Here is a 22,732-nt window from a genome sequence, read left to right on the forward strand (position 1 = left end):
AGTGATTGCAGTATTCTAGTCTGCATCTCCCCAAGGTAATACATAAAACCTGGCCTGTTAGTGGGCCCTGAGGACAGGTTGATGACCACTGCATTAGAGGCTTGTAAACTTTAGCACTGTTCATGGATAAATGGCAACCTGAACTTTTGACTTTAACGCATATGTTAAAAAATATTAACCTGTAGAAAAGTTAACTGTTTAAGGACACACTTAAGCATGTACAACAGGATCACCTCAATGTTTAATGCCGAGGCTAATGCAGTGTACACACAGGCGGACTTGTCCGACTGACCGAATCCAGTGGACAATCTGACCATGTGTGGGCTCCATCGGACCTGCAACAGACTTTTTCGGTCAAAAATCTGACGGACTTTAGATTTGGAACAGGTTTCAAATTTGTTCGACGGACTCGAGTCTGGTCGAAAAATCTGCTCGTCTGTATGCTAGTCTGACAGACGAAAACCCACGCTGGGGCAGCTATTGGCTACCAGCTATCAACTTCCTTATTTTAGTCCGGTCGTACGTCATCACGTACGAATCCGTCTAACTTTGGTGCGATTGTGTGTAGGCAAGTCCGTTTGTTCAAAAGTCCGTCGGAAGTCTGCCTATGTGTACGCGGCATAAGAAGCACTAGTTTGACAAGCTCCATAAGTGTGCTTCTTTAAAATGTGCAGATAATTTTCTTCTTTACCTTTCTCTGACAATTGACTCTAGCGTTGGTTAGTCAATTAGGACCCAGTACTGCATTTATATATGGCAATTTAAATATGGCATTTCTAGGCATATGTAGCCTTTACCTCCAGTTTTAGCCATTCACCATATGCACCCATCCCATCAAATGGGGGAGGGGTTGTAGGGACCATGTAGATGCAGTTCATGCTGTCCTTCTCAACAAAGATACCTCTACATCAACCAAAGGTGTGGGTACAGACGAGTACATCAGGATGCACATCAGCAACTCTGCATCAGTATATGTATGGGCTAGATCAGCCAGTGCTAAAGCATTTGATGGAACAGTGTAAAGCAGAACTTTTAGCAAATGTTACAAAATGTATCCTTTGGTTATGGAGGTCAAGTTTAGAACTTTGCATGTACTGTCAAAATATGGCTTCCAGGGCTAGTTTTTCAAAATGACTGAAAAACATGAATACGGCAGCCATTAAAAGCATTGCTGCTCAATCATTTGTCCAGTGAGGCTCATCCAGCCACTGAGGATAGGATACTTAAGGTTATCCACTGAGTCATTGAACAAATTTCAACTTTGAATATTTGGATATCAAAAAACATTTCAAATGCTGGATCTTTAACATGAGCTGTCAGGTACCACCATTAGAGCCTCTGTTTTATTAAACATGTGCTATTCTGGCACACATAGTAGGTAACACAAATGCTAGGAAATGCCACAGACAACTACCAATAGATTCTACAGAAAAGAGCAGAATTTTTTGCCCCTACGAATCAACTCTAAAACAGATGCATTAATTTTTGGTAGATGCTAGAGGTAAACAATCTGAACGTTTAAGTCTGACAGACCAAAATTTCTGCACTCACGATTCTGGACCTCCACCCCTGCTGTAGGGCCCTCCCTTCCTGTTGGTATTTATATGGATACTAAACACAACAGCAGAACACAGGGCATGCAAATGTAGGCTGGAACACCCAAAACTCTCACGAAGGGTGGAAAAGAATCAGATGTTAGGGAGCGATAGCTTCCATGTCTGTCAAAAAGAGCTAACTCAACCAAGACTTAAAGCTAAAACCTTGTATATACATACAGCAAAGGTTAAAGCCCCGCCTCCCCACCAGCCAGGTTATTTTCCCCTTATTTCCTGGTCAGGAAATAAAGTGATCAGAAAATCTACCCAAAGGGGAACACAAATTCCAGTTTTAACCCAGTGTACTGATCAAAGTTTTTATGCTGTGCCTTTCCAGATAAATCCGCCGCCCACCCCCCTTGCCCAACAGGCACAGGGTCGTAAATTTGGTACAATCTCCACATCGAGATCACAGAAAGACCTGACAATTAACGCTTCACTCTAATTTTTTTCTTTAATAGCTGAGGTTAGGTTTTATACACTGCTTCTGGGTGCATCATATTAAGAATGTGTCAGTTGTTTGACAAGCATCGCTGTTTATTAATCTACTTAATAGACACCATTTATGAAAGATTGTGGCACTAAACAGACCATAGGTAAAATACTACAAAACAGCAAAGAAAAATGTAATGGAAATACAAAGTACATTTATTAACAAAACATCAGAAACCACAGTTTGTACGAATAGTTGAGCATTAACATTATGAACAATCTTCAATAATGTGCCTGATGGTGGAAACAGACATTTTACTTGCCCCCAGCAAGACTGCAGCCCAATATCTGGAATGTTATTGTGTAAAGACCGAAAGGGAGTACAATGAAAAATCTCTTTTCGTAAAGCAAAAACCGCAGTACCAAAACCAATTCCCTACAGTTTGGCTTTAGAGACTTTAAAGTGAGATTTCTCAACATGTAAATATCCCCAGGTGCATGGTAAGGGTGTTGAAAGTATAACCCACTCACACCAAAATGCTCCTAATGGCAAGTGAGCAGGTATATAGGCATTTTACAGGAGGGCTCAGACATTCTTCCCCAAACACACACACACACACACAGACAGTTTTCACAATCTGCAGGACTCTGCACTTGCATCTCATCCCTTTAATTCTCTTCATTTTTTGCCTCCTCTTTTGGCACTTCAGGCATCAGGATCACTTTGCCAACATTTTTCTTCTCCTGCATCTGTCTCATGGCATCACCCACCTGTAAACGAACCAGATAAAGATTTAATTAAAAAAAATTAACTTCAACCAAAGTGCTGGAGGTCAAAAACACTCATTTATGTGGCTGCAGTATTGGTCCGATGTTGCAACTGGCCTCTGCAGACTCTAAGACTAGGAGCAGAGGGATCACAAGACTGCTGATCACCCAGTTCTCCCATTTTCACTGAGCAGAGGGGCAAATGTCAGGCACCAATTCTCTGCCTCTCTGAAGCACCAGACTGTGGAGGGGTCAGGAGTGCCTGGCTCAGAGGAGCAATGAGAGCCTGAGTCAGCTGCTGCTTTGGCATCTGGATGGATCCCAACATTGTACAGATACATCAGTCAGCTTTATCCCACTATCAGCTGAATCTGGATTACAGGAGTGCAAAAATAAAGTGCAGCCCTGTGACCCAGAAGTATGGCCAAAAAAGTAAAAAAAAAAAAAAAAAAGTGTAATACTTTGACCATTTTGAGATGCCCAGTCACCAACTTGCAGGTAAAGCACAGCAATAAAGATTTTAAACACTTGTGCAGTGTATTCCTTACCATGAAAAAGGTTTCTAAATTGAATAGTGCCTATGAACTTACTAGAGAATTGATTAGCATGCCCCCACCCTTCCTTGCATGTCGCATCCCTCTTGTCTGAGTAGCTTTGGCTTAGCATCTCTGCCTCTCACCTACCCACATTACTATATGTAGCTGCTCGTTGGAGGAGCAAAGAGGACTAAATATAAAGTGTCAAGTATTTTCAGGCAATCAAACTAGATTAAATGCATGCACATCTTTGCTGAAATAAGTCTAGCAGCAGGGTCCAAGTACTTTGAGTTAATCCTTAGAGGTGAACATTTCCAACAGCATATATTTACCTAGACAGTGGGGCACCAGTGATCTTTGCTGTGCAGCCTTTTGACAAAATTTACACTTGTTCAGCCCCCTAGTGAATTTGGAGAGACACCAATTTGAAATCAATAGAAACTGGTAGTGACCATCTGAATAAATTTGTGAAAGCTCAGCATGTTTTGAGAGGCTGCATGGCAAAGATAAATGTAGCCCTGTAGTTTAGATTACATTCATGTTTTATTGGAGAAATGCTACACGGGCAGATCATAAAGGTGCAGTAATCCTGTAAGTCAGTAATTTGTGCTGCTAATGACATTGTAAATACTGTCTAATGAGGGGAAAACTGTTTATACAGCTTTAGTTGGGAGGGATTGTTGCTTCCTTTAAGCAAGCTATGTACCCCATCAAAAACTACATAGTAGGTGAGGGGGGGGGGGGGGGGGGGACCCACACAAGTCCAACCTATGTAAACCTAGATTGCTAGAGTGGCACTTTTGTAATTTAAACTCAGAAATGGATGGTGCTGAGGTGGCTAGTGAATATTGTGATGGGGGTTTCCGTGCTCAATGGAGCTTATGAATCACTATATTTAAGATCATAACCCTAGCAGGTTATACAAAGTAACAGAGGAAATGGCGGTCTGGGTCCTGTACTCCAAGATATGGCATTTACAGGCAAGTCAAAAAACTTTATCCATCTCATATAGTACAGTGACATGCTGGATTCAGACCCTGGGATGTCCCCAAGCACAATATGGGTAAGAGCCACCTAGCAGGAGGTTGAAGGTATAACTGAAGTCAGATAGCTATGCAAAGCTAGCCAATAGAGGCCTGATGTAGAATGCCCAGGAAACCCCCACTGATCTGGTGGAGTGCACATGTAATCTTTAAGAGTGCTGTAGGCATTTTTCTTTCAACTAAATTCTTATTACACGTAAAATGTAAGCTCTGAGTGTAATTTTCTACACCTAGCAATAGTGGATCATGAGTCAGCATGTCCTTTGCAAAGGCCCTGGCAGAATGGTCTGTCCTATAAGAAGTTGTGATTTTCAGATAAACTGATAACAGACAAGGTTTAGACAATGAATGGCAATCTTTGTGCCCTGCTCCTGAGCACTCCAGGAGGAAAGAACGATGTTTATTAAGGTGGAAGATAGATAACCCTTTGGGTAGAAAGGTAGGTCTTGGGTGCAAGATAGCCTTTGAAGGATCGTGAGCTTTGTTCAGATGGACATTATGACCACCACCAAGGTAGCCACCTTGCAGGAGACACCTTGAAATGTTTCCTCCTACAAGGGAATGAAGCCATTTTGGAACAAAATGAAAGCTGAAACCTGTCTCTAAGACACCGTTTATACTTGAGTTTCAGTGCGTAGCTCAGACATGCTCAACAAGCAAAATCCCATTTGTTTCGAAGGCCCCTGTTCACATTTGAGCATTTGTCACTTTTAGCAAAAGCACCTGTTGCTCAAAAAAAGTGCATGAGCTACTTTCAGGCAGATTTGTCCCCATAGAAAACACCTGAACAGTGAGAAATTAGCATTTTTTCCAAGACAATTGTATATTTTTCTGGAAGTTGGTTTTTAGCAATATGGTAATGAGGAACAGTGCTACCCCTGTCCCATAAGACCTGGGCTTCGACAGTTATGCTGGTAAATCCAGTGACTGAAGCAGTATGAAAATGGGGGTCCCGAGACAGGTCTGGCCTGTTTGGAGGAGGCCAGGGATAATCTAAAAGTTTGAGTACGTCTGTATCCAAGGTTACCCTGGGCCAGGTTGCTGCAATGAGAATCAATCGGTCTCGAGATAGCATTTGCAATAGAGGAAAGCTGTATGAACTGGAATGGAGTCCAGGGAATTGCCAGAGCATCCCATGTCAGAGTTAAGAGGATCCTTGGTGCCGACTAAACTTGCTGAACCTGCAGGCTAGGATGTCCACAGCTGGGGGTTCCCCCCATTTCTGACAAAAGGAGTTTGAAGGTCAGGATGGAGTGTCCATTTCCTCTTCAGGTGGTGACTGCTAAGGTAATCCACCTTCCAATTTTTTTTTTTGAACAGCAGGTAGGGCAGGACAGTGATACTGTCCATGAGATAATCAGACCTACTTCTATTAAGGCCATCTTACCCCTGGGCACCCCCTTGGGTGGCTGAGCCACAGCCATGTTGTCCAATTTCACCCTAATTGGATGACCCTGAAAAGGGGGGGGGGCAGGGCAGTAAGAGGGTCCTAGGCTTTACTTCCAGGATGTTGATAGGTACCTTGGCTTCTTTGGGTAACCATGTGCCATGAACTGAGGGATTGAACACCCCTCTGCAGCCAGGGAGGCTGGCATCATGTAACATGGGTGTGGAAGAGAAAGCCTTCCTTACTACCAAGGTTGGTTTGGAAACCCCAAGCTAGGGAGTTCCTTGCTGGGTTTGAGGGGAACATAGGGAGGTCAAGAGAAAGAGTATGCTCATTCCAGGCCAACAAGAGGTTGTGTTGGAAAGGCTTTGAAAGGAATTGAGAAAACCGAGTACTGAGTAAAAATTTGCACTAACCTTCATTTTCAGGACAAAGGTTTTGGGGTATGTCCCCGTTTAAAGTACTGCTTGGACCTTTAAGGGGGGGGGGGGGGGGACATACCCCAAACCCCCCCCCCAAAAAAAAAAAAAAACCCACACGGACAGTACTCAATTTTCTGCCGCAATCGCACAAATGTGGCTACAATCACCTAAAGGATTTGAGCAAACAGGACAGCCCTAAATGAGGCAATGGTGAGGCCCAGAACCCAAAGAGAATCTCACCGAAGGATGCGATCTTCGGATGAGAGCTTGAAATCGTATGCATCATTTTGGGCACAGCCCAGGCATGACTCATCCCTCCCTCATCCTAGAATAGTGTATTTGTTTTCTGGAATGGAGAGCAGATTTGTGAAAGCAGATTACACAGATTACAGATGAAATTTGGAAGTATCTAAATAGTATTTTGGATGTTTGCAAACAGTTAGGGTTACGTCCTTGAAAAGGGTGGCAAAGTACCATGTACCTGAAATCTTGAGAGGGCACAAAGGAGTGCAACTGCTTTTTGTAAATCTGAGTGCAGTAGATAGGCCAAAAATGGCAGCACAACAATGTTACTGCACTTCACAGTAGGAGACAGCGGTGGCAGGTAAATTTACATATTTACAGAACCATCTTGGATTTCTACAGATTCCAGGTATTCTAGTCCCAGGAGGCAACTATTATGAATTCCATGCAAAACTTTTGAAAGGGCAAGGGATTTTAGGTCCAGGATAAGACAAATACTCCCACTGGGTTTTTGCACTGAATAGGTTTGAAATAGAATTCTTTGAACCTGTTCCCTGAAACCAAATGACCCCTGGGACAAGAGATTGTTCAGGGCAGTTTGCAAATCTGACTGCCCTTGAGAAGGTTTGTTGGTTTGATAGAAGAAGATGAGGGGATAAGGATTTGAACAATTTGGGCCCCTTTAAAGCCATCAAGTGAACCCACAGGTCTGACCCAAAGAAAGGCAAACAGATGCCACCATCCCCAGACACTTCAGGGTGAGGTTTTCTGGTGGACTTGGCAGGTTGTGTTCAAGTCTTGCAGAGAAAGGATGGAGATTTGGATTTAAAGAGGAACCTTGAGAAGAGCGATTGGGCTCTGAGGAGGTAGAAAAGCCTTGAAGGGGGGGTTTGTAAATTTCTGTTGCAAGAAGTATACCCTGCCTGTGACACACGATGAATTTGTCAAATGGCTCAGATAGATGTTCAATAGGACATGTGAGAACGCAGCTTCAGCTGACCAGGCTTTTAGCGTTAAGATTCTACAAATAGACAGAAATGAGAGCCATTCTGGAGAGGTCATAACTTGTTCTAGGTTATCAACACAAGAGCAAGGCAGATTGCAGAGTCTGCAAGTGCGCCAAGGTTTGCTTGAAGACAGAATCCTGCTTGGTTGTCAATTGCCCTTTGATGGTAGATAAGCCATTAAAAAGGCAGAATTTTCAGCATCTATGCCAGATAGACTGCTGTATGTCCGATAGAGCTAGACCTAAACTTGGATGCAGAGACCATTGTTTGTCCTGCACAGGTCAAGGGAAGTTACATTACTGAGCAGCTTGTGCTGTGACAGTGAGGAGTGGCGATGGATACAAGCTTTTTTCCTTCAAATATTCCCTGCATTTCAAGTGTATATGCAGTTTAAAAAAGTTCTGTGCTTCAAGGTTAGAAGGTAAAAATGTATTAGCTCAAGACTCCAAATAACTTTGGCAAGCAAAGCTACAAAGTGCACCTCCAATCAGCCTTAAAATACAAAAACAGTAGGACGACATTTTATATTGTACAATTACATTTAATGTTAAGATATAGAATGTCTTTCATAAGTGTTGTATTCTAAACCTTACGCTTTTTTTTAGAGCCAAGTATAAGCAGTTCACAGACTCAGCTGCTTCTGGAAGAATCTGGGTGGAACCAGCCAGCATTCCCATTAAAATGAGGAAAGTGTCCCTGTAGTCAAGACATCTGGAGAATGACTTCCAGATGTCTGTACAGAAGGAAACAATGAAGATAACTCAAGAGATCCAAGTAGGAGCAGACTTTTTTGAACATTTCCAAAGCACCACAATACTGACATGTCATGATCTGCATGCAGTGCGCTTGAGAAGCCATGACACCGAATGTACCATTTACCTCACGGAACTACCAAAAGAGCAGCAAGGTCCATTAGCAGTACAGATCCAAATAAAAATAACGACTTCTAAAAAGTCATTTTATGGTAACATTTACATTAAAACAAAAAACTGACAAAAAATTTGCACACACAGACACCCATATACTGCATAGCTGATCTATATTTACTTCCTTCAGCCAAAATACCTGTTTGGTTCTGTTTTTACTATACAAGATAAAAATGGCAAACACGATCTTGTAGGTGCATCTATTGCATTGGGTATCCACTCCCACGTTGCGGTGATTGGCTCTTTACCCCGGTCTGATCAGCTGTGTCTGAAAGAAGGAGTTGCTTTAGACTAAAGTTGTCAAATCTGTTTTGTACGAGGAAGGAAAAACCCATACCAAAAATGGCTACGCATATACAGTGCCTTGCAAAAGTATTCAACCCCCTTGGCTTTTTACCCATTTTGTTACAGCTTTTAGGTTCAATGTTTTTTAATCTGAATTATATGTGATGATCAGAACACAATAGTCTAAGTTGGTGAAATAAAATATATACATAAAACTATTTTTCAGAAATAAAAACGGATAATTGGCATGTGCGTATGTATTCACCCCCATAGCTATGAAGCCCATAAAAAGCTCTGGTGCAACCAATTACCTTCAGAAGAATGATGTCCACCTGTGTGCAATCTAAGTGTCACATGATCTGTCATTACATACACACACCTTTTTGAAAGGCCCCAGAGGCTGCAACACCTAAGCAAGAGGTACCACTAACCAAACACTACCATGAAGACCAAGGAACTCTCCAAACAAGGGACAATGTTGAGAAGTACAAGTCAGGGTTAGGTTATAAAAAAAAAAAATATCCAAATCTTTGACGATCCCTAGGAGCACCATCAAATCTATCATAACCAAATGGAAAGAACATGGCACAAACAGCAAACCTGCCGAGAGATGGCCTCACCAAAACTCATGGACCGGGCAAGGAGAGCATTAATCAGAGGCAGCACAGAGACCTAAGGTAACCCTGAAGGACCTGCAGAGTTCTACAGCAGAGACTGGAGTATCTATACATAGGACAATAAGCCATATGGCTCCATAGAGTTGGGCTTTATGGCAGAGTGGCCGGAAGAAAGCCATTACTTTCAGCAAAAACACAAAATGGCACTTTTGAGTTTGCGAAAAGGCATGTGGGAGACTCCAAAAAATGTGAGGGAAGGCGCTCTGATCTGATGAGACTAAAATTGAACTTTGGCCATCAAAGAAGCAAGCCAATAACCCCAAACACACTGCTAAAGCAACACTTTAGTGGTTTAAGGGGAAACATGCAAAATGTGTTGGAATGGCCTAGTCAAAGCCCAGATCTCAATCCAATAGAAAAAGCTTGCTGTTCACAAGCGCAAACCATCCAACTTGAAGGAGCTGAAGCAGTTTTGCAAGGAGGAATGGGCAAAAATCCCAGTGGTAAGATGTGCCAAGCTTAGACTTATCCAAAGCGACTTGGAGCTGTGATAGCCGCAAAAGGTGGCTGTACAAAGTATTGACTTTGGGGGGGAATAAGTTATGCACAGTTATGTTTATTATGCGAACATCTTGATGTTCATGAATTACATTTATAAATTACATGATGCAAATCCTCAAACAATCCATGTTAATTCCAGGTTGTGAGGTAACAAAACACAAAAAATGCCAAGGGGTGAATACTTTTTGCAAGGCACTGTAGTATACTTGGATTTTTTAAAAGCGTTGAGTTGCAGTTCACCACACACAGCTAACGTGTAAGGTAAACTCTAGAGGCTTGGAAAGATCAGTTTGTAAATGGATAGAAAACTGGCCAGGATGGCTGGCAGAGCTTGAAGAAGACTGACTGGGAGCAGTAGTCCACCATAGGATAGCTAGCACTAAAAAGACTATTCCTATTTTTTGCTACATCAAAAACAGACCAACAGTCCCTGCCTGCAAAAGGCAGTTGCTGAGGCCTGACCGAGTCAGAGTTGGGCCTAACCACATGCTAGCTGTGCCTGGAGTTAAGTGATGTGCTGGAGGAGACTGGAGTAAGCAAAGTGTATATAGTTGCCCCGACTGATATACAATCAGCCAATTGCTTGTTCTACTGGGACACACACACGATCCATGAATAGGGGAATATATTTGAAATGGGTTAGGACACCGTTTTGTAAGTTGTCATGGAAATGGTAAACAGTCACCATAATAAGGGAAGCTAGGTAGCATCCAGCCATGTACCAGGACATGCAATGAGTGGAGCCAGGCGACTGTTGAAACCGGAAGTGATGCAGGAGCCGCGGCCCCGCTGTTTTAAATACACTTGCAAGTGCTTTTCTTAAAATTATATATATTATTTAAACGTACTACACTATGGGGAACCCCTCTACCATTTGAGCCATTACAGGACGGACTTGTAATTTTAAAGAGCCACACAAATCCTGTATGCGAATACCCCAGGGAGGAAAATGGAAGCGTTTTAGGAGCATCCCAAGTTGGTACAGCATCTAAGGCATCCCCTGCCAAAGAGGAAAGCGGTTTCAGACCTCGTTTTTTCAGCAAGTCCAACTCGGAGGTGAAAGCATAGGAGAAACTGGTGGGAATCACTAGATCACAGTCACATACTATTAGTCATAAGATTACATTGGAGGATCTTCTGTCACTGGATGAACACCCTTTGTCATAAAAACCATTTACTGCACTAAAGTAAAGACTTTATACACAACTGGAAGATTGGAGCAAATTTATTGTGCAATGTTATGTAATTGAAGGTTATGATTTGTTTGCACTATACATGCAACACCAATTTCTAGTTATTCAGAATTGCAAAACACTAAGAATATATAGGGTGGCGCAACAGATTTTTATATACACAACCTCACAACCTTGTTAATGTAGGGGGAAGCCCTATAGGCCACATTCACACCTGGGCGTTTTGAATAGTCACGATTCTACCCACAATTTCAAAAGACTCTGAAATTTGCATTCTGCTGTCTGTCATTTTAGCAGACTACATTCATTTTAATGGCACCTAAAAATGTGGTGTGGTTCTGCTGCAGAGGTCGTGATAAATTGCACTACAAACGTGGCAAACCACATCACAGCTTTTCATCCAAAAAGGAACAGGAGCTTCTTTTGGGCGACAAGCTTCACACTATGCCGTTTGCAGAGCAACCACCAACACAGAATTGCACCTGTGTTTAGGTGCCATTAAAATAAATGTCATCTGAAATTCACATGGTGCAGTCTGTCATTTTAGCAGTGTTGAAATCACAGGCAGAATCAGTGATTCTGTTCACAATATAAAAAAACTCCTAGATGTGAATGCAGTCTGTAAGAGCAGGTTCAAAGACAGAACAGTCTAAAATGGAAGGCCTGAAACATTACACTTCAACCCTAGAATAAGGGGACAATACTCTCCTACCGTGACTGCCAGAGACCTTTAGAAGTTCAATCCAAACGAAGTCATGTGCTAAGGGGGTAGGGTGTATGGAAAACCCCACAAAAGTAGATGAAAAATAAAGTTAGCCCCCAGACTGGTGACAGATAAACATTGGGATGAACTATAGCCCCTCTGGCATACAAGTAGTACTGCTGGGGTACTACAGAGAAGATGTTGACTACAAGGAACTAAGAAAATAACCCTTCACAGGATGTTGCCTGAGCATTCCACGAAGAGAATGCTAGGAAAGGTGTTTGAACACTGGGGTCAAAATTTCAAACAGCATCTGGTGTAGATGAGCTACACTGATGGTCCATGTCCTTATCTGAAAAGGGGGAACAGTCAGAGCTAGTCCCAGCTGACCTAGTGGATCAGGGCTGAATGCTGAGAGGTACTACAGGTGCAATTCTAAATTAAAAAAAAAAAAAAAAAAAAGTGAAACTCAGATTACACAGCAATTAGATAATAATACACACAAAACCCACACAGTTGTGCTCATAAGTTTACATACCCTGGCGGAATTGATTTCTTGGCCATTTTTCAGAGAATATGAACACAAACTTTTCACTCATGGTTAGTGTTTGGCTGAAGCCATTATCAACCGTTTACTCTAAGTCAATGGCAACAAACTACCTAAATGACCCTGATCAAGTTTACATACCCCCTTAATATCATGTATTGCCCTCTTTAAACACTGACACCTTGAAGTCTGGCATTTGTGGATGAGGCCCTTTATCTTCTCAGATGGTAAAGCTGCCCATGGCTCTTGGTAAAAAGCCTACAGTTCCTGTAAATTCTTGGTCCGTCTTGCATGAACTGCACGTTTGAGATCTCCCCAGAGTGGCTCAATGATATTGAGGTCAGGAGACAGATGGCCAGAACCTTCACTTTATTCTGCTGTAGCCAAATGACAAGTCGATTTGGCCTTGTGTTTTGGAACATTGTAATGTTTAAGTACGTCCCATGCGCAGCTTCCTGGCTGATGAATGCAAACGTTCCTCTAGTATTTGATAACATACTGCATTCATCTTGCCAACAATTTTGACCAAATTTCCTGTGCCTTTGTAGCACTCGCATCCCCAAAACATCAGCGATCCACCTCTGTACATTTCATCATAGACCTTGTTGACTCCTCTCAAAATGTTGCATTTTTTTGGGGGTGGCCAAAAAAGCTCAATTTTGGCCTCATCACTCCAAATGACTGCCAGAAGTTTTAAGGCTTGTCTGATGTTTGGTGTATTGTAAGCGGGATACTTTGTGGCATTTGCATAGTAATGGCTTTCTTCTGGCGACTCGACCATGCAGCCTATCTTTCTTCAAGTGTCTCCTTTTTGTTATTTTTGTTATAAGTTATTTGTGGGTTTCTGTGCATCCCAAACAAATTTTCCTGGCATCTCTCTCGTAGAGACTTTTTCGATGGCTTACAGGAGTGAATTTCACTTCCTAGATATCCTCTCACTTCCTGTAGTCTCCCTCCGTTTGTAAATAGGAGTCATTTGTAAGTCGGATGTTTGTAACCCAGGGACCGCCTAATTAAATCCTGCCTGCCCCAATTGGGAGAGAGCAATATATTTCAAGTATTTCTTTTAATTTAGATTATGGCTTACAGCTAGTGAAAACCCAAAATTCAGTATCTCAGAAAATGTGAATATTGTGAAAGTCCAAGACTCATGGTGTAACCATGAATAGGTTGGCCAAGCTGGGAGCAAATTTTGCTCCCATTGCTACCCCTTTTGCTCCCAGCTTGGCCAACCTATTCATGGCCAAGTGGGAGGAGGATCTCGTCTATGCCATGAAGAACCCACACCTTCTGTTGTGGGCCCGATACATAGACGACATCCTCCTCCTATGGACGGGTAGCCATGAGGGTTTAGTTGACTATCGCGACCCTCAATAATAACGATAGGGGTATTGCTTTGTCCTTTGAGGCAAGTACAACTTGAGTCCATTTTTTGGACCTGGTCACTGAGAGAAAGGAACACCAATTTACATTTAGTACTTATTTTAAATCTACCGATAGGAACGGGTATGTACCGACTGATAGCTGCCATCATGGATCTTGGATCAGATCAGTTCCTAAAGGCCAGTTCCTACGACTGCGTAGGAATTGTATTGACCTTGATACCTTCAAGGTTCAGGCTAATACCCTAAAAGATAGGTTCCTAGAAAAGGGCTACAACTCTGATTTGGATAGGGAGATTGAGAATGCTTGTGTGACTGATCGTCAGTCATTATTGGAGGATAGACCTCGACAGCCAAAATGATTTCAAATGGTCCTTTGACGTCTTTTTCTATTCAGCATAAGCATGTTAAAAAAATTTTTGAACACCATTGGGATGTTTTGAAAACAGATAAGATTTTGGGCCCTTTGTTGCCCAGAACCCCTAAGGTGGTTTTCAAAGGTGTTCCATCTCTCTGGAATAAGTTGGCCATCCTTTTTTCCATCCTTTTTTCCTGATTGGATTTTATCCTTGCAAAAAGTGCTTAGTATGCCAGTTTAATACCTGTGGTAGGAAGGCAAGCCATAGCTTCTCTACTGTAACTGGTCGTACATATAAGATTAAACAATTTTGCACTTGCGCCACCACAGGAATAGTTTATCTTCTGACTTGCCCATGTGGCAAATATGTGGGCCGGACCATCAGATCCTTTACGACACGAGTTTCAGAACATATTAATCTCATTAAAGCAGGTAGTACCAAACAAACCGTCCCTCGGCACTACAGGGAATTTCATGCCCGAAACCCTATGGGTACCCAATTTCTGATCATTGATAGGTATGTTGCCCCCTGGCGGGGGTCGACCCTTAGGGGTGTCACCCGTTTGGAGACATATTGGATTTATGAGTTGGGGTCCCATTTTCCACAAGGTATTAACATTAAGTGGGACGAGAGAGATAGAGAGATGGATATCTCTATATGTCTCTCGCATTTAATCACCATATACTGTTGGGTTGATGCCCCTTTATGACTATAATGGAGGTCATTTCTAATTTATAGTAATGATTGGCACCATTACGCCAGATACTTTGAGCAATTACTAGTATGTTTTTTATATATTTTTTTATTTAGATCCATCTTTGCTGACACTTCAGAAACCTGAGACCGGCCCCAGACTGAGGCTTGGTTTAGTTCATTGGAGCGCAGCAGCGTCTCGTTCTCTATACGAGATGAGACTAGGCTGCAATCATGAGAGTGAGGCTTGGCTAGTAAGGTGGAGCGCATTGACACCGCACTGGAAGCACGGGAATGATGTCATCGCGCCGCACGGGAACGAAGCTTGGCCAGATAGGTGGAGCGCGACGGCGCCGTTATGCCCATACAGGAAATGATGTCTGGCCATACTGATAGTGAGGCTTGGTTTGCGTTCGGAATACTTCCGGACTAGCTGACTAAGCCACCGTGCGTTTTATATTGTTACTTTTTAGAATTTCCTTGGAATTTCCTGGGGATAAGTTTTATTGATAAACAATACTTGTCCTTTTGCCCCTGTGTATGTGGGAGCATAATAATTTAAGACCTTTAATAACCGGAAGTGGTATCAATCTATTGCACTTCCGGTACTAGGACGCTCCCAGTGGGGGTCATTATGTGTTTATAAGGCGGTGAGGTGGGGGGCTCCACACCCCAGATGACGGCTCCTTAGCTGAAACATGTCGTGTGGACCCCTCACGATTACCGCTATATGATGTTTGAGCTATCTTTGATCTCCTAATATGCGAGTTTATTTTTATTTTAATAAATCTGTGTTTAAACGTTATCACGCTATGTGAGTTTTTTTTACTTCTCGCATGGCATATGAATATTCGTTTGGCCTTTGTCAGATTACTCATGGTTGTGGAAGTTGTGCTGACACCCCCCTTCCTACTGTATGCTGAGGATACTTGACAAGATACACTGTCCAGACCGGTTGGTCAATAAGCCTTTTGGACTTGTATGACGTATGTCTTTTCAAGTCATTAAGTTCCGGTAAGCCTCTTGACGTTTCCGGTGATGGCCCCAACACCAATCTAGACCCTCTGTTCACCTGTGGTTCCTTCATTGTCTACTTACCTGCCAGATTTGGTGAATTTTATCTACTTGTGAACTTGGGAGTTAAATGCCACTATTTCCAATGTGCAACCCCCATAGACTGTGGTGGTTTTCTTTCACAAATTTTTCTACAAAATTTACATTGTGGACTTTTTTCTTTGTATAAATTCAGGTGGTAGATTTGCCGAACCTTTACGATTTTTCAAATACAAGTTATTGCTTATAATTGTCAATTAAGATTTACTATTTACTGTTTCACCCTAACTGTTTTGTTGTATAACAGTGTCACTTTATTGTGCAATTTACATTTATGGTCATACAAGGTGTGATAAGGTTCTACTTACTGTCTGTATGCACTTATGTTTTTTCGATTAATATGTCTATTATATAGCGCTACACTCTTATTTTTGTTGTTATTCCATAAAACCTCAGCAGTGCCGCAGGCTGATCACCTCCATGCCATATTAATGCAGTAATCATGCAAAAAGGAGCCCCCGAAGTATTGAGTGCCATTCTGTACATGGACATACTTTTCAGTAAGCCAAAATTTCTGTATTTTATTGGTCTTGTGTAATATTCAAATTCTGAAATACTGAACTTTGGGTTTTTGCTAGCTGTAAGCCATTATCAAAATTAAAAGAAAAAATGCTTGGAAATTATATCACTAATCTATGAGTTTCACTATTAAATTACTGACATAAAAATTAACTTTTTGGTCTTCTACATTTTTGAGATGCACCTCTATGTACAAAGGAAAGGGAATTTTGAGGGAAAGTGGTAAAATGGATGTGGCACAGCTCCCGAAATTGCACTGACATGGACTGGAGCAAGGGGTCTAAGGCTAGAACCCAAGGGGACCAGGGAAGATGGATTTGTGCACTAGCCCAAGGACAACAAGAGGAGCAGCTGAAGAGGGGGCTAAAGGCAAAGTATTAGCGTGCGAGTCTAAAGGGGCACTCTGAAGCAGTCAGGCAGCGTTTACAGAATGCTTCCTGAAGTCATGTGACAAAAACACAAGTCATGTGACAAATACAAGAAGCCATCTGTGCTGAACGAGAGCCTGGGAGTGGTGAGATCTTGGACGGAAGGGGAATGCACATTAATGTAAGCTCATATTAATAGTTTGAGATTATATTGAAATATAAAAGTTCTTCCTTCTATTTTATGGCAATAACCCTGGAGTGGCAAAGCTGCTCCCTAGGATTAACCCCTGGGGAAAGCACATTTTGACCACTTTCCGGAGGTCATAACCATCTGGTGAGTGACCAAGTGTGGTGGTGATGCACGATGGAGGATAAACAAAAAGTCTACACAAAAAGGTCAGGTTTCTGCAATGTAAATATAAACTAAAATAATGTGGTTGCATAAGTTTGCACACCCTTTTATAACCGCAGCTGTAGCAGCGTTAATTGAGCAATCACATTCAAACTCATGTTAAATAGGAGTCAGTGCACACCTGCCATAATTTAAAGTACCTCCGATTAACCCCAAATAAAGTTCAGCTGTTCTAGTCGGTCTTTCCTGACATTTTCTTCGTCGCATGCTGGGTTTTACTGGGTTGCATTTTTGGGGCTTTTCCTTTTAGTTTTTCATTTGCCTTTTTCTGTCACTTTTTAAATAGCTTTTTTTTCTCTCTGGTTCCTTCAGTCTATCAATTAAGGGGGGTGGTTAATTGCTCACAGGTGCCTATTTAACTGGGTGTAGGACTCAGTCTGAGGCTGTGGAACTCGGTGTAAGTGGAGCTGGTATAAGTGGGAGTTAAAAAGCAGAGTTTAAAACAGGAGGTTATAACAGGGGTCATAGTACCTGTGTAGTGTGAGTGTCTGAGTAGTGTGTGTGGATCATTAGTACTTGTGTATTGTGTACTGTATACTGTATGCGACTGTTCTGCGATTGCACGTAGGTCTGTGAGTACCTGTGTATTGTCTTGAGTATTAGTGCCAGGAAGCTAGCTGTTAGGTAATTTGGACAGGGTAAAATCCCCAAATCCTCACTAAATTTAATAGGTACGATGCCCGGCGGGTGTGGAGAGGCGACTCTTTGAACATCTTGCGGCATGTATGCATTCCTTGATCATCCAATCGAGGGCGAATACTGCTGTGCAAAATGTAAGCACACTGTTTCCCTGGAAGCCCAGGTTCTGAATCTGGGGAAGCAACTGTGAGCACTGAGAAGTCCCTCCATACTAAAGGTGAGCCAGGAACGTACACGGCAGGTGCCGGCAGGGGCCAGCAGAGGCAGGTGGAGACAAAGAGGTGCAGGTACTAGCAAAGAGTAGATGGGTGACAGTCAGGAGGGGTAGAGGGGGAAGTGCCAGGTAGGCCGATCCAGGACTGGAGCATCCCAATAAGTACGCTCCATTGAGTGACATTGGTGAAACCAGTCAGGGACCAGCACTGCTGGAGATGAGGGACTCTCCTAGCTGCCAGGGGAAGAACTCCTCCAGTGAGAGTGGGGGGGGCAGCAAAGGGAAAGGAAAGACAGATTCTGGTGGTAGGGGACTCAATTCTTAGAAGGACAGAGAGGGAAATCTGTAACCAAGTCCTGAAGCGCCGAACAGTATGCTGTCTACCGGGCGCTCGGGTTCGGCACATCACGGATCTTGTGGACAGATTACTGGGAGGGGCTGGGGAAGACCCGGCTGTCATGGTGCACGTTGGCACCAATGACAAAGTCAGAGGCAGATGGAGTGTCCTAAAGAACGATTTTAGGGACTTAGGTGCTAAATTGAGGAAAAGGACCTCCAAGGTAGTGTTCTCAGGAATACTACCGGTACATCGAGCCACACCAGAAAGGCAGAGGGAAATTAGGGAAGTAAACAAGTGGCTGAAGAGCTGGTGTAGTAAGGAGGGGTTTGGGTTCCTGGAGGACTGGGCCGACTTCTCAGTCGGTAACCAGTACTATAGAAGGGACGGACTGCACTTAAATGAGGAGGGTGCAGATCTGCTGGGAATGAAGATGGCCAAAAAGTTAGAGGGGTTTTTAAACTAGGCGATGGGGGGGGGAGGGTCCAGAGACAGTGATAGCCAGCGCGGAAGATATTCCAGAGGGTAGTATTGGGGGCATTAGTGGTAGGTTAACCAAAGCACAAAAACACAAGGTGAGTATAGTAGCAAGTCCTAGTTGCAATCTTGAAACACCCAATACGAGGACAATATGCGACCGGTCTAAACTATGTGGCATGTTCACCAATGCCAGGTGCATGGCGGACAAGATGGGTGAACTAGAGATACTGTTGTAAAAGGAGGATTTGGATTTTGTGGGAATTTCAGAGACCTGGTTCAACAGCTCTCATGATTGGCTGGCAAACATTCAAGGGTATACCCTATACCGCAAGGATAGAGAGGGTAAAAAAGGGGGAGGGGTATGCCTATATATCAAGAATAATGTACAAACGAATGTGAGAGATGACATCACTGAGGGAGCTAGAGAGGAGGTGGAATCCTTATGGATAGAGCTCCAAAGGGATGAAGCTAAGGGGAAAATAATACTGGGAGTATGCTATAGGCCCCCTAACCTGAGGGAGGAAGTGGAGATGGATCTCCTATCACAAATTGGATTAGCAGCAAGGATGGGAAGTGTTATCATAATGGGGGATTTTAATTATCCAGACATAGACTGGGCGGAGGGAACCGCGCATTCATTTAAGGCTCGCCAGTTCCTTAATGTCTTGCAGGACAATTTTATGGGTCAGATGGTAGACGCACCAACTAGAAATAAAACATTACTGGATCTACTGATTACCAACAATACAGACCTGATCACAGATGTGGAAATACGGGGCAATTTAGGTAACAGCGATCACAGGTCAATTAGTTTCAGTATAAATCACACAAATAGGAAACATGAAGGGAACACAAAGACACAGAATTTCAAAAGAGCCGACTTCCCTAAACTACAAACCTTGCTAAAAGGCATAAATTGGGATAAAATATTAGGAACAAAGAATACGGAGGTGAGATGGGTTTGCTTTAAGAGCATATTAAATAAGGGCATTAGCCAATATATCCCATTGGGTAATAAATTTAAAAGAGCGAACAAAAATCCTGGATGGCTTAACTCCAATGTAAAAATGCATATAAAAGCAAAGGAGAAGGCCTTCAAAAAATACAAGGTTGAGGGATCATCCTCAGCATTCAGACTTTATAAAGAATGCAATAAGAAATGTAAGGGTGCAATTAGGGCGGCTAAGATAGAACATGAAAGACACATAGCGGAGGAGAGCAAAAAAAATCCCAAGAAATTCTTTAAGTATGTAAACAGTAAAAAAGGGAGGACAGACCATATTGGCCCCATAAAGAATGAGGAAGGACATCTGGTTACAAAGGATGGGGAGATGGCAAAGGTATTGAATTTATTCTTCTCCTCAGTCTTCACGAGTGAATCGGGGGGCTTCAGTAACCAAAACTGCAGTGTTTATCCTCATGACACAACACAGGAAGCACCTCCATGGTTAACAGAGGACGGAATGAAAATTACACTTGAGAAACTTAACATTAATAAATCACCGGGACCAGATGGCTTGCATCCGAGGGTACTTAGGGAACTCAGTCAGGTGATTGCCAGACCGTTGTTCCTAATTTTTACAGACAGTCTATTGACTGGAATGGTACCAGCTGATTGGAGAAAAGCCAGTGTAGCACCAATATTTAAAAAGGGCCCAAAAAACATCCCTGGGAATTACAGACCAGTTAGCCTAACATCAATAGTATGTAAACTCTTGGAGGGGATGATAAGGGACTATATACAAGATTTTAGTAATAAGAACGATATCATTAGCAGTAATCAGCATGGATTCATGAAGAATCGTTCTTGCCAAACCAATCTATTAACCTTCTATGAGGAGGTGAGTTGCCATCTAGATAAAGGAAGGCCCGTAGACGTGGTGTATCTGGATTTTGCAAAAGCATTTGACACAGTTCCCCATAAACGTTTACTGTACAAAATAAGGTCCGTTGGCATGGACCATAGGGTGAGTACATGGATTGAAAACTGGCTACAAGGGCGTGTTCAGAGGGTGGTGATAAATGGGGAGTACTCAGAATGGTCCGGGGTGGGTAGTGGGGTTCCCCAGGGTTCTGTGCTGGGACCAATCCTATTTAATTTGTTCATAAACGACTGGAGGATGGGATAAACAGTTCAATCTCTGTATTTACAGATGATACTAAGCTAAGCAGGGCAATAACTTCTCCGCAGGATGTGGAAACCTTGCAAAAAGACCTGAACAAATTAATGGGGTGGGCGACTACATGGCAAATGAGGTTCAATGTAGAAAAATGTAAAATAATGCATTTGGGTGGCAAAAATATGAATGCAATCTATACACTGGGGGAAGAACCACTGGGGGAATCTAGGATGGAAAAGGACCTAGGGGTCCTAGTAGATGATAGGCTCAGCAATGGCATGCAATGCCAAGCTGCTGCTAATAAAGCAAACAGAATATTGGCATGCATTAAAAGGGGGATCAACTCCAGAGATAAAACGATAATTCTTCCGCTCTACAAGACTCTGGTCCGGCCGCACCTGGAGTATGCTGTCCAGTTCTGGGCACCAGTCCTCAGGAGGGATGTACTGGAAATGGAGCGAGTACAAAGAAGGGCAACAAAGCTAATAAAGGGTCTGGAGGATCTTCGTTATGAGGAAAAGTTGCGAGCGCTGAACTTATTCTCTGGAGAAGATGCTTGAGAGGGGATAGGATTTCAATTTACAAATACTGTACTGGTGACCCCACAATAGGGATAAAACTTTTTCGCAGAAGAGAGTTTAATAAGACTCGTGGCCACTCATTACAATTAGAAGAAAAGAGGTTTAACCTTAAACTACGTAGAGGGTTCTTTACTGTAAGAGCGGCAAGGATGTGGAATTCCCTTCCACAGGCGGTGGTCTCAGCAGGGAGCATTGATAGCTTCAAGAAACTATTAGATAATCACCTGAATGACCGCAACATACAGTGATATGTAATGTAATACTGACACATAATCACACACATAGGTTGAACTTGATGGACTTGTGTCTTTTTTCAACCTCACCTACTATGTAACTATGCATCCTACAGCAAAAGCCATGGTCCGCAGAGAGCTTCCAAAGCATCTGAGGGATCTCATTGTTAAAAGGCATCAGTCAGGAGAAGGGTACAAAAGAATTTCCAAGGCATTAGTTATACCATGGAACACAGTGGAGATCATCAAGTGGAGAAAATATGGCATAACAGTGACATTGCCAAGAACTGGACGTCCCTCCAAAATTGATGGCAAGAAAACTGGTCCCTTCAGTTCTCCCACATAGGAGGAGTTTATCTCCCATGGTTGAGACAGGTTCTCATATTACTTGGGTAGGACCCACTAATTCGGGGTACTTTGTCGCAGTAAGTGGGCTTAGCACTAAATGACCATATAGTGTGACCAAACCCCTGTATTTTTTGAATAAGAGGCCTACAGCCAACATTAGAGGAGCTGCAGTAATATCTGTCAAGTACATGTGACAATCTCCCGTATTCTTCACATGTCTGGGCTATGGGGTAGAGTGACAATAGAAACATCCAAGCTTGGCTAAATTTTGCAAACACATCTGAAGTCTCCCAAAAGCATGTGGGAAGATGTGTTATGGTCTAATGAAACCAAGGTTGAACTTTTTGGCCATAATTCCAAAAGAGGTTTGGCACGAAAACACTGCACATCACTAAACACCATACCCAGTGAACCATGGTGGTGGCAGCATCACGTTTCTGGGCAGTTTTTCTTCCGTTGGAACAGAGGCCTTAGTCAAAAAAGGTAGAGGGAATTATGAACAAATACCAGTCAATATTGGCACAAAACCTTCAGGCTTCTGTTAGAAAGCTGAACATGAAGCTGAACTTCCAAACGACCCAAGGCATACATCCAAAGGGGGAGAGGGAGAGGGAGAGGGAGAGGGAGAGGGAGAGGGAGAGGGAGAGGGAGAGGGAGAGGGAGAGGGAG

At 42.8% G+C, this 22,732-nt stretch overlaps 1 protein-coding gene across 1 annotated transcript in view; it reads right to left on the reverse strand.

Annotated features, from left to right (window-relative positions):
* Nucleotides 1-2,222: 2,222 nt before the first annotated feature.
* VAT1 (vesicle amine transport 1) overlaps nt 2,223-22,732 on the reverse strand; it is a 164,059-nt gene continuing 143,549 nt past the window's right edge. The window contains exon 6 of the mRNA XM_073608367.1: nt 2,223-2,798. Coding sequence (XP_073464468.1) covers nt 2,697-2,798 — 102 coding nt within the window. The 3' untranslated portion in view covers nt 2,223-2,696. The remainder of the gene's footprint in view (nt 2,799-22,732) is intronic.

Source organism: Aquarana catesbeiana, linkage group LG12 (genome assembly GCF_042186555.1).
Source record: "Aquarana catesbeiana isolate 2022-GZ linkage group LG12, ASM4218655v1, whole genome shotgun sequence".
Classification (NCBI taxonomy): Eukaryota; Metazoa; Chordata; class Amphibia; order Anura; family Ranidae; genus Aquarana; species Aquarana catesbeiana.